General features: G+C 49.3%; 1 protein-coding gene across 2 annotated transcripts in view; it reads left to right on the forward strand.

The window, feature by feature from the left end:
- TNRC6A (trinucleotide repeat containing adaptor 6A) overlaps nt 1–17059 on the forward strand; it is a 48582-nt gene that overhangs the window by 23529 nt on the left and 7994 nt on the right. The window contains exons 5-15 of one of the 2 annotated variants that reach the window (XM_034420603.3): nt 2614–2967; nt 6106–8685; nt 9584–9748; nt 10237–10418; nt 11102–11182; nt 11359–11410; nt 11851–11993; nt 13084–13230; nt 15004–15138; nt 16665–16784; nt 16899–16979. In XM_034420603.3, the coding sequence (XP_034276494.1) occupies nt 2614–2967; nt 6106–8685; nt 9584–9748; nt 10237–10418; nt 11102–11182; nt 11359–11410; nt 11851–11993; nt 13084–13230; nt 15004–15138; nt 16665–16784; nt 16899–16979 (4040 nt within the window). The remainder of the gene's footprint in view (nt 1–2613; nt 2968–6105; nt 8686–9583; nt 9749–10236; nt 10419–11101; nt 11183–11358; nt 11411–11850; nt 11994–13083; nt 13231–15003; nt 15139–16664; nt 16785–16898; nt 16980–17059) is intronic. The other variant, XM_034420604.3, reaches the window with a different exon arrangement.

The raw sequence follows: 17059 nt of genomic DNA on the forward strand, positions 1-17059 counted from the left end.
ATTAATAGCCATTAATATATATGGACTTCTCCACTAACAGGTGAAGGACCCATTTCCCAAGCCACTAGTTGGTGATCAAGATCCTTACATGTAGTCCTCTACTTAAGACCATTAATTGGGACAGAATGTTGGTTATAAGTCATTGCAGACAGAAGTTGAGGCACCAGGTGACCAGACCCGGTTTTTACAATGGTTGCTAAGCAAATCTTGCAGTCAAAAATCTGAATCCACTCTCCCAAATAGTGTTTTTTTGCCAGAAACCAGCAAAAAAAGTTGCATATTATGTTTACAAGACCACAGGACATTGTAGCCAGTTGTAAAAGTGAGCCAGTTTTCAAATGCCCAATCATGTGACTGCAGGAGGAGGATGTTTTGCTCTAGCCGGAAATGCTTTACAGGCCATCAATCCCCCTTTTCCAGGCCGTTGTTGTGACTTCAGCCAATGGGTGGTTTAGGGGTGGGGAATTTGTGGTGGATGGGGGTGTTTGGGGACTGTTAATGTGTGTTGGACCTGGTCTTTGGGTGTTAAGTGAATTTCGATGTATGGGTATACTGTGTATACACGTACAATGACAATAAAGTTATTATTATCATTAAATGGCCATTGGTAAGTCAAGGACTGTCCATGGGATCCATTCGATGCCACAGACTTGGCAATATTTCTAGCTTGCAGAATTATTCTGAAGGAATCTGGGGGCACCTTTTTTGATTTACAGATTTTATTAAAAGGCACGAGTTGATAAAGATGCTACCAGATTCCTGATTTTTAATTTTTATTTTTGCTACTACAGACTTGCACAGCTCTACTCCACCCTCTGGAATTATTCTGAGTAGAAGTGAATCATTAGCTGGAAGAGACGTGCAAGTGATCAAATACCCCTGTCTGTGTTCAGAAAGGATTAACTCAATAAACCTGCAAAGCTTAAGGCATAGCTTTTTAATTTTCTCCTTTGTCTGTAAACAACAGAATAGTTCTTCACCGTCAGTGTTGTTGTATCTCAGCTGGCGCTTAGCTACCCCTCCTTGATCCAGAATAGCAGCATTTCGATATGCTGCTTGCTTCCCATTGATATATAGATTAAAGAGGTAATAGCTTTAAAGAGATTGATCCAAGTAAAATATGATTGGGAAATAAACCATTAAACTCATTGCAGTGCAACTTGACTCATTTACTACTCTGTTTTATATAGTCATTCTTGCCTCTGAATTCTGCCAGAGATAAAAATGGGTGTATTCTCTGCCATTCAAAAGCATTCGCCACTTGCTCCCTATGGCTCTTAGGGTGACAGAAATTTTCTTCAGTCTTTATACATGTGACTCCTTTGATTTCTTTTGCCCTCTTCCTTCAGTGTCTCCTCTTTCCACTTGTCCCTCCTCGACCAGAGATTTTCATTTTACAATTTGGGTCCAGAGAAGTGAGTCAGAGGCAGCCACAGTTGCCCCTGTTCTTTCATTTTCCCGGGTGCCCTTTTCCTTGCTTTCCATGGGCTCTTTCAAGATGAAATATTAACATATGGCCAGATTGCTGCCTATTCCTTTCTCACTCCACCGAAAAAGAAGAACAGGAACTAGTGCCATTGCACTGCACCTGGCCTTCTGAAATGTTCTAAAGCAGGGGTCTCCAACCTTGGCAACTGTAAGTCTGACGGATATCAACTCCCAGAATTTCCCAGCCAGCAAAGCTTAAAGTTGCCAATGCTTAAAGTTGCCAAGGTTGGAGACCCCCTGCTCTAAGGCCACCACGCTTCTACTTAGTTGGAGAAAGTGTTTGTCAGCTCCTGTCCCTCCTGTCTCTGCCCCCTCTTCATTCTGTCCATCCTGAGAGGTCATCGTTCATTCATAAAGCGATGGCTCCACCAGGCAATTTCCATTTACAAGGCCAGACCCAGTAGCAGCTTCCTGCCTTCAAAGTGGACCTGAACATTCCTGATGCACCTTTTGCTAGGTGCTAGGTGCTGCTCTGGTGGTGAAGGGAAAACTTGGAGCTGTTGGCCAAAGCTTCACCAGTCCAATGAAGGACTACTTTTTTTTTGCCAGAAGCTTCTGAGTACTGTTTCTTCTCTGAATGAAGTGCATGTCGATACATTGGGTAAACATGTCAAAATATTCAAAATATGTTGAACAGATTATAGAGACCAATTTTCAAATTAGCTGGTCAAGAGGTTTCATGCCTGGCAACAGTAGAATGCCAAGTCCTATCACAGTGAAACTTATTTTAGAAATGCAGAGTTGTTTGCAACCAGAGTAGCATGTAAGACTCAGTCGATAAGACTACTTGTGTTTTTAAATTGGCTGTACACCGCCCTGAGTCCTTCGGGAGAAGGGCGGTATAGAAATAAAATTATTATTATTATTATTATCATCATCATCATCATCATCATTATTATTATCATCATTATCATCATTATCATTATCATCATTATTATTATTATTATTATTATTATTATTATTATTATTATTATTATTATTACTTCCCGTTAAATAAAGGAATGCTCAACTAGCTCTTACCTTAACAGCCACTTTATGTATTTGTGTTTTTTAAAGAGATCGTATTTGCAACAATTTACCAAATGTATTCTCCCTTCCTTTCCTCCTCTCTTTGGGGGCGGACAGTGTTAGAACCCCCAAAGTCTGGTACAAACCAGCCGCTCCCTGCTTCAGCCCCTCCTACCACCTCTATAGTCACCGGCAGTGTTAGTGGCAACAATAATGCCAAACGGGCTGTGGGCAACAATCCACAAGCGCAGCAGCCGTCTTCACCACGCTACCCACCCCGAGAAGTCCCGCCACGGTTTCGGCACCAGGAGCAGAAGCAACTCCTGAAGCGAGGACAGCCACTGCCGGGGATTGCTGCCAACCTGAGGGCGCCATCTAAACTGCTGAACAGCCAGGCGGGTGAGAGCACCGGGACCCACGAGCAGCTGGTCTCCGACAGCCAAGGACAGAGCAGCAGCCAGAAGCAGCCAGGTGAGAGGGAGCGAAACATCCACCTGGGCCTAGGAATGTCAGCATAAAGGAGGGTGGGCTGGGCTTAAAGCTAACCTTTCTTACATACAGTCAGGTCCAGAAATATTGGGACATCGACACAATTCTAACATCTTTGGCTCTATACACCACCACAATGGAGTTGGAATGAAACAAACACAATGTGCTTTAACTGCAGACTGTCAGCTTTAATTTGAGGGTATGTACATCCAACTCAGGTGAACCGTGTAGGACTTACAGCAGTTTGCATATGTGCCTCCCACTTGTTAAGGGACCAAAGGTAATGGGACAGAATAATAATCATAAATGAAACTTTCCCTTCTTAATACTTGGTTGCAAATCCTTTGCAGTCAATCACAGCCTGAAGTCTGGAACGCATAGACATCACCAGACGCTGGGTTTCATCCCTGGTGATGCTCTGCCAGGCCTCTACTGCAACTGTCTTCAGTTCCTGCTTGTTCTTGGGGCATTTTCCCTTCAGTTTTGTCTTCAGCAAGTGAAATGTATGCTCAATGGGATTCAGGTCAGATGATTGACTTGGCCATTACATAACATTGCACTTCTGTCCCTTCAAAAACTCTTTGATTACTTTTGTAGTATGCTTTGGGTCATTGTCCATCTGCACTGTGAAGCACCGTCCTATGAGTTCTGCAGCATTTGGCTGAATGTGAGCAGATAATATTGCCTGAAATACTTCAGAATTCATCCTGCTGCTTTTGTCAGCAGTCACATCATCAATAAATACAAGAGAACCAGTTCCATTGGCAGCCATACATGCCTAAGCCATGACACTACCACCACCATGCTTCACTGATGAGGTGGTATGCTTAGGATCATGAGAAGTTCCTTTCCTTCTCCATACTCTTCTCTTCCCATTACTCTGGTACAAGTTGATCTTGGTCTCATCTGTCCATAGGATCTTGTTCCAGAACTGTGAAGGCTTTGTTAGATGTTGTTTGGCAAACTCTAATCTAGCCTTCCTGTTTTTGAGGCTCACCAGTGGTTTACATCTTGTGATGAACCCTCTGTATTCACTCTTGATTGTTGACTTTGACACCTATCTCCTGGAGAGTGTTCTTGATCTGGCCAACTGTTGTGAAGGGTGTTTTCTTCACCAGGGAAAGAATTCTTGTTTTCCGTGGCCTCCCGGATCTTTTGGTGTTGCTGAGCTCACTGGTGCGTTCCTTCTTTTTGAGAATGTTCCAAACAGTTGTTTTGGCCACGCCTAATGTTCTTGCTATCTCTCTGATGGGTTTGTTTTGTTTCTTTAGCCTAATGATGGCTTGTTTCACTGATAGTGGCAGCTCTTTGGATCTCATCTTGAGAGTTGACAGCAACAGATTCCAAATGCAAATAGCACACTTGAAATGAACTCTGGGCCTTTTATCTGCACATTGTTATTGGGATAATGAGGGAATATCACACACCTGGCCATGGAACAGCTGAGAAGCCAATTGTCCCATTACCTTTGGTCCCTTAACAAGTGGGAGGCAGATATGCAAACTGCTGTTCACCGTTCACCTGAGTTGGATGTACATACCCTCAAATTAAAGCTGACAGTCTGCAGTTAAAGCACATTGTGTTTGTTTCATTCCAACTCCATTGTGGTGGTGTATAGAGCCAAAGATGTTAGAATTGTGTCGATGTCCCAATATTTCTGGACCTGACTGTAGATAGAGCTCCACCTTCATCCAGCACCATGTTAGAGCAGTTCAGATGTCTTCCCTCATTAGAGAATTTCCAGGACCCACAAAATGGTGCCCTCTTCTTCCAATGCCCACCAGCAGGCTTGTCCTAGGAAATGGTTCAGGAAATGTTGGAGTGGGTTCTGTGGCTAGGATCCCCAAGCTGTGGGCCATGGCCTACTAGTGGGCTGTGAGGGGATCACTATTGGGCTGTGGAAACAGCCGGCGAGCATGCACATGCGCATCCTCACTTGTGCAAGCAGCGAATGGGCACATGCACACGTGATCCATTTGCATGAGCAGCAGGAGCGCGTGCACGCCACTTGTGCAAATGGAGTTGTGTGCTTACCAGCCACTCCTGTGGAACCCTCCCTTCCTTCCCCCACCCCCCCACCCCCCGCCGGTCCACAAAGCTGGAAATGTTGGGGGAACTCTGTTATATAGTGAGAAGATGGAGTCCCTGGGACACCTACCCTACTGCCAGGTCCTTCCTCTGCTTAGATTTCCCCCCCGAAGATTTATTCCTTCATCTGCTGCCACTTTCTACTGATGCTAGAAGGCTGAGTAAGGCTGGGAAAAAAGCATTTAGAAAAGATCAAATGCCACAGGTTTTTATTGGCTGGCCCTTGTCCGCGGTAGAGCCATGGTGGCGCAGTCGTTAAAATGCAGTACTGCAGGCTACTTCTGTTGACTGCTGGCTGCCTGCAATTTGGCAGTTCGATCCTGACCAACTCAAGGGTGACTCAGCTTTCCATCCTTCCGAGGTCGGTAAAATGTGGACCCAGATTGTTGCAAGATGCTGACTCTATAATCTGCTTAGAGAAGGCTATAAAGCACTGTGAAGCTGTATATAAGTCTAAGTGCTATTGCTATTTTCAGATAAATTTTTGATAAAAAATACGTTTGCTAATCTTAAAACTATTTACAAAGGAACTGAATTAGACTATTTTTGTCCAGCTGATTTTTGATGCAGAAAGTCTAATATTATGCTCTTCAGAACACAATATGATAGCAAATTAGTGTTCTACATTGTTTCTTGAGCCTTAAAAAGCGGAAATTGATGTAGTGCATTTGCTATAACCTCAGCCCCCCAAAACTCCAGTGAGGAGGTCTGGAAGAGACATTCAAGGTGGTCACTGTAGAGATGGAAAGCTGAAGGTGAGACCAAAAAAGTCCTAGCAGACGTTGCAGATGCTGGGATGAGTGAAGGCAAGAGGGTGAGAAGCACTTTTCCAGGAGGTTTCAGTTGTATTGGTCCTCGTCTCTCGTTAATTGTCTTTGCTTGGTTTGTTCAGAATAGAGCAGACATTGGTTGTTGTTGGGTTTTGTTCTGTTTTTTTCATTTTCTGGGACGCTGATCCAGAAAAATTGTTTTCTCTCAACATTTTTTTTTTTTTGCACAGTGTTTTTTAGTAATGCGTTCTATTTTTCTTAGATCTGAACCACAGCACACTTGGATCCCATTATGAGAATGCTCACTGGGAAAGGATCTTTTCCAGTAGTGACTCCAGCACAAACTGGGATAAAACTGTTGTAGACGGCTCAGAGAAGGAGGCATGGCCCCTGACCACCGGCAGTGACTTGGAGCTGGCTTCAGAATGTATGGACGCTGATTCTGCCTTGAGTTCCGGGTCAGAGAGGAACATTATTATGGCCTCGCGGGGCCCAAGCAGTGATGTCAGCCACCTGCAAAACGGCATTGGACACGGCAATCAGGCCAAGCTCGTCAGCAGTAGCAACAGCAATAATGTGAGCGGCGGAAGCATTAGTGGGTCATGGGGTGCGTCTCTGGGCGCCCTGATGAGCCCCTGTCCCCTTTCAGCAGATGCTTCCAACGGTATTCCTGAAAGTAGCCACGGTAGAGTGAATGCTTGGGGCGCCCCCAGTTCATCCAATGAAGAATTGAATCCCAGCACTTTGACCTCCAATGGCCACGGTGGGGCCTGGCCAGTCTTGGAGAGCAGCGGGCCTGCCCTGAAAGGGTCCCGAGGAAGTGGTAGCTGCGGCACAGGTGCCGTGCAGATGGTGAACAATCAGAGTGCGAACTCTAGCCTTGCCAGCTCCTGGGGCAGCCTCCAGGAAAACTGTGATTCCCAACTCCATGGTACAAGGAAACTTTCACGAAGTGGGCAGCCTCAGAACCCGAACCACGAAGTGAATGGACCAAATAAGAACACTACTAACTTTATGACCTCTAGTTTACCAAACCCAGCTGGTTCAATGCAGACGACTGAACTGGTTAGTAATGCAGGGCCTGGGACCTGGGGCAGGAGTGGCAAAAGCAATCGGTCTCAGCCCCCGGCTTCCCCAGTAACAAACGGCACTTCCATTTCGCACCTCAGCAATGGTGACACAAAAAATGGTGGGGCTCCTGGTACTAGGTGGGGTACCTATGGCCCCGGTTACTCCCTAGAGACCCGTTCTGACTCAAATAGCCAAGCTAACAATGACACTGTGAATGCAACGCCAATGCAGCCTGGGCTGAGTAGGACCAGCAGCTCAACCATGGAAATAAGTGAGGATCAGCGGACAGGGACATGGGAGGTGGCAGGCGTGGGCAACAGCCAGAATGGCGCCTGGGGGCCTAGAAGTGGAATGGGCCACGGAGGAGGAGGCCGGAGAGGCTCAGCCCAGAATGCCAACTTAGGAGACAGTGAGTGGAACAAACTCACAAGTGGCCATTCCTCTGAAGCCAACAGTGGGAACGGGAAGATGTTTACCAATGAATGGAAATCTGCCGAGGGGGAGAAGGCTGATCCCCAATGCTGCGCAGCGCCCCAGACCCTGGAGCAGAACGGTGGGTGGACCAAGGCCAGTTCTGGAGCCAGTGAGGGCAATCTCGAGGGCCCCGAGGAGCGGTCCTCCACAGAAGGGACAAGCCATGAAAGGAGGAAAGTAGACCAGCAAGCACTGCTTCAGAGTATAGTGAACAGAACGGACCTGGATCCACGTGTCCTTTCCAATTCTGGTTGGGGGCAGACCCCAATAAAACAAAACACAGCCTGGGATACGGAGGTGACCCCAAAGGGCGAAAAGAAAGCTGACAATGGAACAGAAGCCTGGGGGGGTTGTGTGGCCCAAGCCTGCAGTTCAGGGGGGGCTGCGGAGAGGCCCCATCTCCATGGGCCCAGTCCTTCCTCTGGGACAGGCTGGGGTGAGCCTAAGTCTGCAAGCAGGTGGGGAGACTCCAGAGGTCCCAGCAGCCAAGGAGGTTGGGAAGAGGGCGCAGCCCCCGCCGTGGCCAAGAGCGGCCAGTCGTGGGTGACGGGCCAAGAGATCCGTGCTCCATCTGTGACCTGGAATGACACAGAGAAGCTCAAGCAGGGATGGGGAGGAGAAGGGCCCAAAGCGAGCCCCGGATGGGCTGTTCCGGCTGGCGACGGCTGGGGGGAGAACGTGAGGAACAATCATTGGGGCGAGTTGAAGAAGTCGAGTTCTGGCAGCAGCGACAGCGACAGGTCCACCTCCTGCTGGAAAGAGCCTGCTAGATCGAACTCCGGGCGCTGGGCCGGGGGGAACAGCAGCAACACCAAGCCATGCAGCGCTTCAGGGTGGGAGGAGACCTCCAAGCCAAATCTGAGCCCCGTTTGGGGGGAATCCCCCAAGCCAAATCGCTCCCAGAGCTGGGGGGAGCCTTCCAAGCCCTCCGGGTCCCCAGACTGGAGCAAGCAGCAGGAGGCCGGGTGCTGGGGGGGCCCATCGGCAACGGCTGCTGCTGCTGCCGCAAGCAAACCGTCAGGTATCGGGTGGCTGGGGAGACCCATGCAGGCCCCGGTCAAAGAAGAAGAGCCCACCGGGTGGGAGGAGCCCTCCCCAGAATCCATTCGTCGTAAAATTGAGATTGACGACGGAACTTCTGCGTGGGGCGACCCGAGCAAATACAACTACAAAAATGTGAACATGTGGAACAAGAACACCCCGAACCCCGTGGGGCGGCCAGATGTGCAGACGCATCAGCCGGGGTTGCCCTCGGGTTCCACAGCCGGCATGGAGAGCGGGGCCAGCAGTAGCTCCGGTAAGTCTTTGGCAGCTCCTGCTCTCTCCTTTCCTAAGCAAGTTGCAGGTTGCCTGAGAGTTGGATGGCAGGAGGGGCTGCTCTCAGGGTAGTTTGAGGCCCCCGTAATGCACGGTGGGCAACCTGAGGTTCCTGGGGCATCTTTTATCACCCCCAAGTGATAAAGGCCCCATCCCAGAGTGGACCGGGTCAGGTATTTGGGCCCCTGGGCAGAGGAGGGGGGCCGAATGGGCACTAAGTCTTGACGAACTTCAGACATTGTAGCACCCCGAGAGGAAAAAAACAACAGCATTCAGTCAGTTCTCCTAGGGTCAGTATGGGAGGATTTGTTTCTATCCCATCTTTATTATTTTTACAAATCAGGTGGAGAATATATCCAGCAGACTTCCTATTCGTATTAAAGTACGCTTCCCCCTGAATACCCTGAGAACACAAAATAATGTCGCAAATCAAACTCTTAACTCCTTCCTGAGATATTAAAGACTTGGATTCTTCTAGTCCAGAGAGTCAAAAGAGGAAGCACTTGACAGGCGATCTTTTTTCCCCACAAAATTCTTGGGATTTTTGCAGAAGGGAGATGGATAAGTTTAATCTTTGGTTGGTCTTCAAGGCCAAGCAAGCAGGGAAAAGAGTTGACTATTGTCTGTGTTTGTGAGAGTCCTTTGTTACTGAAAATAAGAGTATCATGTACAGCATTTTCCTTTCCTATCAGAAGGATTTCTTCAACATGGGATTGACCTGATCTCATTTGTAAAAAAATAGGCTAAAACTCTGTAAACTTTTAATTGGCTTTGCATTGCTTCTCCCTCCCTCCCTCCCCTCCCTCCCTCTCTTTTTCAAATAACTCGGCTGTGCTTTAAGACGTGGCCTTGCTAATAAGTTGGATTTGTTTTGAAAGGTTGGGGAGAACCTCCTCCTGCACCTGTTACAGTAGATAACGGCACATCAGCCTGGGGTAAACCTGTGGACACTGGTCCAAGTTGGGGAGAGCCTGTCAGTGACGCCACTGATGCCAGAGGCTGGGGAAATGCTTCCGGGAGTCAGCAGGCATCTAATAAAGCAGGTATGCAGGTTTGGGGGGAGAAATGGGGCTTATGAGCCTCCGGGCGGATTTGTAGGACTGACAGTAAAGCAGAATAGGCTCTGCTTATACAAGCCACAGGCCCTGAATGGTGGGGTTGGAGCTCTCGCCTCACAATCAGGAGGCTGTCCTAGTTAGAGGCAGAGATTTCTCTCTGGGGACAATGAGAATGTATCTGCTGAATGAAAATCCACATTGGCAACAGGAAGGGCATCCGGCCAGTAAACACTCGGCTCCATTCAGTTGCCCAGACTCCACCCCGCAAGGGATTATGGGGTTGTTAAAAGAAGAAGAGATGATGATGATGATGATGATGATGATACAAGTCACAGGCCCTGTGAGTTGGCACTGGGCGTGAGCAGTTCCTCTGCTGGTGGCGCTGGGTGAGAACTCCTGGTGGTTCGTGGGACAGAGCAGCCTAATCTGAGGAGGTTGATAAACTAAGAGCTGGCTGATTTTGTCTCCACCAGGACCAAAGTCTATGCAAGTTCCCGATGGCTGGTGTGGGGGTGATATGCCTCTGACAGGGAATCATCCAGCCAGCTGGGAGGAAGAGGAGGATGTGGAGATAGGCGTGTGGAACAGCAACTCGGTGCAAGATGCCGGTGCACCTTTGCACTGGCCCCCGTGCTCAAAAAAGATGCCTTCTAAGGTAAATACGCCAGGAGGAAGGAGGTCATATTTATGGCCAAGAAAAGCTGTGGGGGAGAGGATCTTTCTTCATCTGACAGAAATAGATGATTTTGCACTGTGATAAGAAAACAGGTAATAAGGGAGCCTAAGTCTGGTTTCTCTACCTGGAGACAGTCACCTGCCAGCTGGCGTCTCCTTGTCAAGAAGGGACCTGAGATTCTGATTGAATTCCGCAGGTCAGTTGGTAACCTTGCACCTCTTGCACCCAAATTTTGCCTTGCTGTTCAGCCACGATGCTAAGCCTCGGGTTGGCCCTGTATTGATCACCTTTTGCCTTGACAGATCAGGATGAAGAGAGGGGGTAGCCTTTGGCTGCTGGGGATGAGTTGGTCTTTCTGCCCAGACCTTGGAGAAAAGATGAACGAACCGGGCGGAGTCAGGTTGGCCCTTTGGCTGCCCTGGAGTCCCTCTAGGTCTCCCAACTCCCCGAGGCGGGAAGAAGGGAAGGACAAATAAAGCCAGAAGACCACTGGACTTTTTTTGGATATGTAACCTTCCCTCTTCACTGGGCTGAGCCAGAAGAGCCGTTCAAAGCTTAAACCACCCTCTATGTTTTGCACAGACACGTTCTGTTCTCATAACCATGTCTGTAGTTTTAGTATTTCCTGATGTTTTGATGCTGGGCTTTTGTTCTGTTTTTAGGGAACAATGAAAAGTGGAAATAAACAAGACGAAATGTGGATAAATCCCTTTGTGAAGCAGTTTGCAAATCTTGGGTTCCCTGTAAGTACAGCCGGAAAACAGAATGCTCGAATGAATGCACTGCCACTGAATCAACCCTCTGTTGCCTTTTGGGTCGCCTGCTTCTTTCCTTGAAGACCAAAACCTCCCCTCGAGAAAGGGGGGAAAGCTGCATGCAGATACTGTCTTGATTAAGCGAATTTCATTCTTTCCTTCAGAGAGACCTGCCAGAAGAAATGATGCAGAGCAATAAGATAGAGCTATCTGGAGGTAAGACAAACATCAGATTAGAATGAAAATTAAAAGCCCCAAATGCTGTGAATTTCTCTGCAGTAAATTGTAGTGTGTGCAAGATCCCGATCCAGAGAACATCAGAACTGGGGGGGTGGGGGGCTGTTGCTGGGCTGGCTGGCAGTTCCTTGCAAGGAGCTGCTGGGCTCAGGAAGAGGCATTAACTTCTGAACTCAGAGAGAGGATGGCTCCAAGAGGGCAGCCTTGCCCACTTCAGATCTAAACACCTTAGCGACCATGTCACCATGACCACCCATGGTGAGGGGAGGAGCAAAACGCCTTTTAACTGGTAGCGCTTCCCTCTCCTCCTTGGCAGGAAATGCGTTTCCTGTTGTGTGTGGAATTCCAGAAAGCCTTGGATGTCAGTATTGGTGCCTGGGAGTATTTTGAAGCCCCTTTTCCTCCTCTTCCTCCTCCAGGAATCTTGCCTGACAAGCGGATGGAGCTGGAGAAGCATAACCTGAATGTTGGCGAAGGCAGCCGGGTGATTGGGAAAAATCCTGGCTCCCGTCCCCAGATTTCCAAAGAGTCTTCCATGGACAGAAGTCCTTATTTCGATAAGGTGAGACTTTTCGGGAGAAAGAGGACAAACGGCGGGGGGGGGGGGGGGACACTATGGTTGCCTGTGACCTCCGGCCCCTCCTTCCTTGGGTTGGGGCTCCCTGGGGCTCTCCGGGTGGGCTGCTGAAGAGAAGGGCCCATTCTGGTGGAGAGGAGGATCCTTCGCTTGTCTCATGAGCTCATGGCTGCTTTCACTCTCAGTTCAGGGAGGAGCCCCCTGGGGCACAGTAGGCAGAATGGACAGGCAGTCCTCGATCTACAACCATTCACTTAGTGACCATTCAAAGTTACAACGGCACTGAAAAAAGTGACATGATCCCTTTTCACACTTATGACCGTTGCAGCATCCCCATGGTCACGTGATTTATATTTGGATGCTTGACAACTGACTCACATTTACGACAGTTGCAGTGTCCCAAGGTCATGTGTTCCCCTTTTGTGACCTGACAAGCAGTCAGTGGGGAAGCCAGGTTCACTTAGAAACCGTGTTACTAAGTTTAACAACTGCACTGATTCACTTAACAAATGTGGCACGGAAAGTCGTCAAATGGGGCAAAGCTGACTTAACAAATTTCTCACTTAGCAACTTAAATACTGGCCTCAATTGTGGTTGTAAGTCGAGGACTACCTGCATTTCAATCCAAAATCCAAACCAAAAACGGCCGGTTCTGCCAGACTTCCAAGGAGGCTGCAGTTCAGGCGAAAGAGGCCCCCAAACATTCTGGTGGTTCCGGATTTCAGCTGGAAGAAATCCTGGGGCGGGTCTTGGAAGACAGGTGGAGTGAGACTTTTCCACGTGAAGCAGAGCCCCCGGGCAGCTTTTGCGCCTTGGTCCATCTGGCCCAAAATGCACACAGGGCCAGATCAGGGCCTGGATCGTCAGCAGCTCCCTGGTCCGTCCTCCTCCTTTCAAGAAGGGCTGGCACAGAGGGGAAATTTGGATTTTGTTTGTTTTATTACTCGATGTCTGCTCAGAGAATCGCCTGGCTTGGCCCTGTGGTGACACTAACCTCTCTCTCCTGTTTTCTGCCTCTGTTCCTGCGGCCACCGGCCTCTTCCCTTCCGCTGCTGCTCGGCTTGTGCTTCTCCAGGATGGCCTGGTAGCAGACGATTCCCCAAACATGCAGTTCATGCCCAGTCAGAATGGGAAGTTTCCCCCTTCCAACAGTGCACTACCTAACCACGTCCTCGGCTCCCTAGCGGGGCTGAACGTGCAAAGCTTGAATTCTGTTAGACAGGTAAGGCTGGGAGCATCCTTTTCCCAGGACGTCCAGCGAGGCTTACGGGGAGGTCCCCCGTCCTCTAAGTGGAATCCCTGATCTGTGGAACTCCCAGCCCTTGGCCTCTCCTAGCAAGCGTATAGGAGGCACATAGCCCTCCTCCCCCGGGCCCTGGGAGGGGAAGGCGCCTCTCCATACTCAGACTTGCTAGGGAAGGCCCCTCTGAAGAAAAGAGGATTGCCCTTTTCTTTAGCCCCTTAAGCAACTCTCCCCAGTTGATTGTTGGGATGAAATGCAGCTTTATGCCCCTGTGCTTCCTCCCTCCCATTCTCTGATGTGCTTAGAGAATTCCTTCTTTCTTTTGCTCTTTGTCTTCCGCCCCTTCCTCAGTTTTGGATTTGTCTTCCTCTTGTTGGCCTTTACTTTTCATCCCTCGCTTCCTTCAGTCTTTGGGTCTCCACTTGCTCAGCTACTTCCAGATTGGGAAAGCACCAGCCAACCAGGCTTCTGTTTTGCGCCTGCTTTTATGTTAATTTGGGACCTGATTGTACTCTGACTTCGGCAGCTCCTTTGAAAAGTTCAAGGAAAGGATGTGAAATTTACCCTTCTCAAAAGGGAGGCTTGAAGAAAGAAAGAAAGAAAAAGGGGTCTCTGTTTGGGGCTTGCAGTTACCACAACCATGAAAGGAGCAGAGACCAACCAGCCTTGTTGGGAAATCTGGAAATCATGGTTCTGATCTGTCTGAAGAAGCTCATTTCGACTGGTGGTTCTCTCACCTAAATTGGCACCATGATTCCCGGGTAGGCTGGGCAGCAGGAAAGGTCCAGTCAGACAGGCTTGGTCAAGATGTCACAGTGCATAGGGCTTCATGTGGAAGTCTGAGACAATTGGCCCAGCTAACGAAGGCCTCGGCTTCCCAGCTCCCTTGTTGAGAAAGAGTTTAAGAAGCCAAGCACCGTTAGGCTGGCTGGCTAGCCACCAGACATACTTCTGAGTAGCACCAGGGGAGGGGGGGGCAACCTCTGCAGGCATCCCAGGTAGGTGTTCTGTCCCCCTTCCTCACACAGGCAAACGTAATACCAAGCACGCCTGCCAATATTTTATTAGGTAAACAGATTAGAATTCCTGGCAGACCAAGGTTTTGGCAACAAACTGCCGAATGCCTGCCAAGACCATTTTCACTCCCATAAAACAGAAGAAGAGTTATCTTCAGTCCGTTCCAGGAGCAACAATTTATCCACGAGACAAGAGTTTAGTCAATGTTCAGTCCAAAATATATCCAAGCCGAATTTCAGAGATCACGATGTGACTTTCAGGGTTTAACTTTGTCCGTCACAAAGCCTGAAGAGCAATCCCACCCACTTTTATTCCTGGTGGGGCGTGGCTCCCTGACTCAGCTCAATCTCTGGCCCTCCCACGCCTCTTCCGTTGCTGCGCACGCTTCTCCCTCCGACGCTGCCTGGGATCAAGCCAGGATTCATCATCCTCGCTCCCTATCTGTTGTTGTTCCGATATGCTTTCCTCCTGGCATATCCCAGGCTGTTCCTCCTGGCCTTCGGATGGAACCTGAGGCATTGCCAGAGAGGAGGGTCCTGGAGAGGGAGGCCTTGTCAGTTCCTCCCCATCACTTTCTGAGTCCTCTTCCTCTGTTAGGACAAGCTCGGGAATCGGAATCACAACAGTAGGCATCCCAGGCAGAGCAGGTTTGGGGGGTCTGGGAGGGGAATGTTTATGCCCCTACCTGTCTCAGGCGGAGGGGCAGCAGTTCACCTGTCATCTGTCCCTCTACAGAACGGCAATCCCAGTCCTTTTGGAAATCTCACAGCACAAGCCCGGACGATGCAGCCATCTCCAGCACAGCCTCCTCTTCACTCCTCCCAGTCCAATCCCCGCGCTCAAGTGCCTCCTCCATTACTCTCCCCTCAGGTGAGGCTCCACTGGAGGGCTTGTGGCCAGGTACAAGGACGAGGCGACGGCAGTTTGCAGGGGAAATGAAAGGGGGTCTCCTTTTCCGCTGCGTAAGGCAGACTGATGGGGCAAAGCTTGGTTGCAGCCAAGCGTTTGTCAAGGTACCCTGCAGTATTCTGATTAGCAAACGAATTATCTGTGGGTTGGCAAGCACAACAATTAAATGGACATGTAGCTGGTTCCAAAACCATGGTCAGAGATTATGGGATCTATTGAGCGCTGTAAAGTTGGGTTCTGGGCGCTTTGCTGGTAATGACCTGGGTGGATGATGGGAATGCTTACAAATTTTAGATAAAGCAAGGTTGAAGCATCTAAGGCAGGGGTGTCAAACTCGATTTCATTGAAGGCTGCATCAGGGTTGTATTTGACCTTGGGGGGGCAGGGCAGCTCAACGTCACTCATGTTGGGGGGTGGGTCCTGTGGTGACCTGAGCACTGTGGCAGTGAAAATAGACTCTCAAGCTCAGTTTTCGGCTGTTATGGACTCCTGCAACCCTCTGCGTGGCCCTCCCAAGCTCCGTTTTCACTGGCAGAAGGTTGCAGGAGGCCGTGTCAGCCAAAAACGGAGGTTGGGAGTCTGTTTTCACTGGCAGAAGCACCGCAGGCTGGTCCTTCGCTGTTTCCAGGGCAGCCCCGTGTGCCAGATCTGAGTACCCCGTGGGCTGAATCCGGCCCCGGGCCTTCAGTTTGACACCCCTGATCTAAGAAGATAGAAACAAAATTTAAAAGTCTCAAAAGGTTTGATAAAGGGACTGTGAAACCACATCGCTTAGCAACCGTAGTCCCAGTTGTCATTGTTAACTGAATCCCACATTCATTAAGGCAACCTCTTACCAGCATCCCACAACCAAGTCAGCTGGGCAGTGGGTCGAGGAATGAGGGGTGTGGGTGGTTGGAGCAAGTGGAGAGGGGCTGGGAGGAGGGTGTGGGTCAGGAAGACTTACCCCAGCGGCTTGCAGCCTTCTCTGAGCTTCCCCACTGACTTTCGATGGTCGTAGATTGAGGGGCACCTGTAGAACTTTTCGGGTGCCTAAAAAAATGTCCTCCAGAAGAATGTGAAGTCTGTTGTCTCCCATCCTAGAGCGCAGGTGACAGACTAATAAATTTCAGCTCCCAGAAGGCAGATTCTTGATAGAAAAGCCCCTCGCAACAGTGGGAGCAATTCAGCAATGGAGCCAATTACAGATCGCGATGGCCAGATTCTGGGCCTTGGATCAGATGCCTTTAAGGAGAGACTAGATAGGCATTTGGGCAATTCTTCCAAGTCCATATATGGAGAAGAGTCAAAAGTCAAAGTAAGAACCACAGATCTGCAGCAACATAACAGCAGTTGTATCCCCACGTGCTGCAAGTTCATTCCTGTTGTCCTCTTTGCTCTAAAATGTTCTGCTCCGAAGTGATTCAATAACCTCAAAGCCTGGGGATCTGGTCGGGGTGCTTTGCCCCTTGGCCGCTTCTTCATGGCCTGCCTTTTTGACCCTTTAGGTTCCAGTATCATTGCTGAAGTATGCACCAAACACCGGGGGCCTCAGCTCACTCTTTGGCCCACAACAAGTAGCCATGTTGAACCAACTCTCCCAGTTGAACCAACTCTCCCAGTTACAGGTAAGCAATCATCCAACAAATCTCTTTCCCCCCCCCCCCCCATGAGATTAGTTTCCTGAATGAGCAAATGTCCTCACTCTGACCTCTTTTGCAACCCTGGTTTTACTGTCTTAGCGATTGCTGGCCCAGCAGAGGAAAATGCAGGGTCAGAGGAACACGCCTGCTAGTGGCCGCCAGGAGCAGCAGCAGCAACAGGTAGGCTTCACTCTGGGTGTTTTTAAAGATTTTTATCCTCCGACATTGAGTGAGGTTGCCTAAAAAGTCTGGGGGGCCTG

Source organism: Pantherophis guttatus, chromosome 14 (genome assembly GCF_059756535.1).
Source record: "Pantherophis guttatus breed Tessera chromosome 14, ASM5975653v1, whole genome shotgun sequence".
Lineage (NCBI taxonomy): Eukaryota > Metazoa > Chordata > Lepidosauria > Squamata > Colubridae > Pantherophis > Pantherophis guttatus.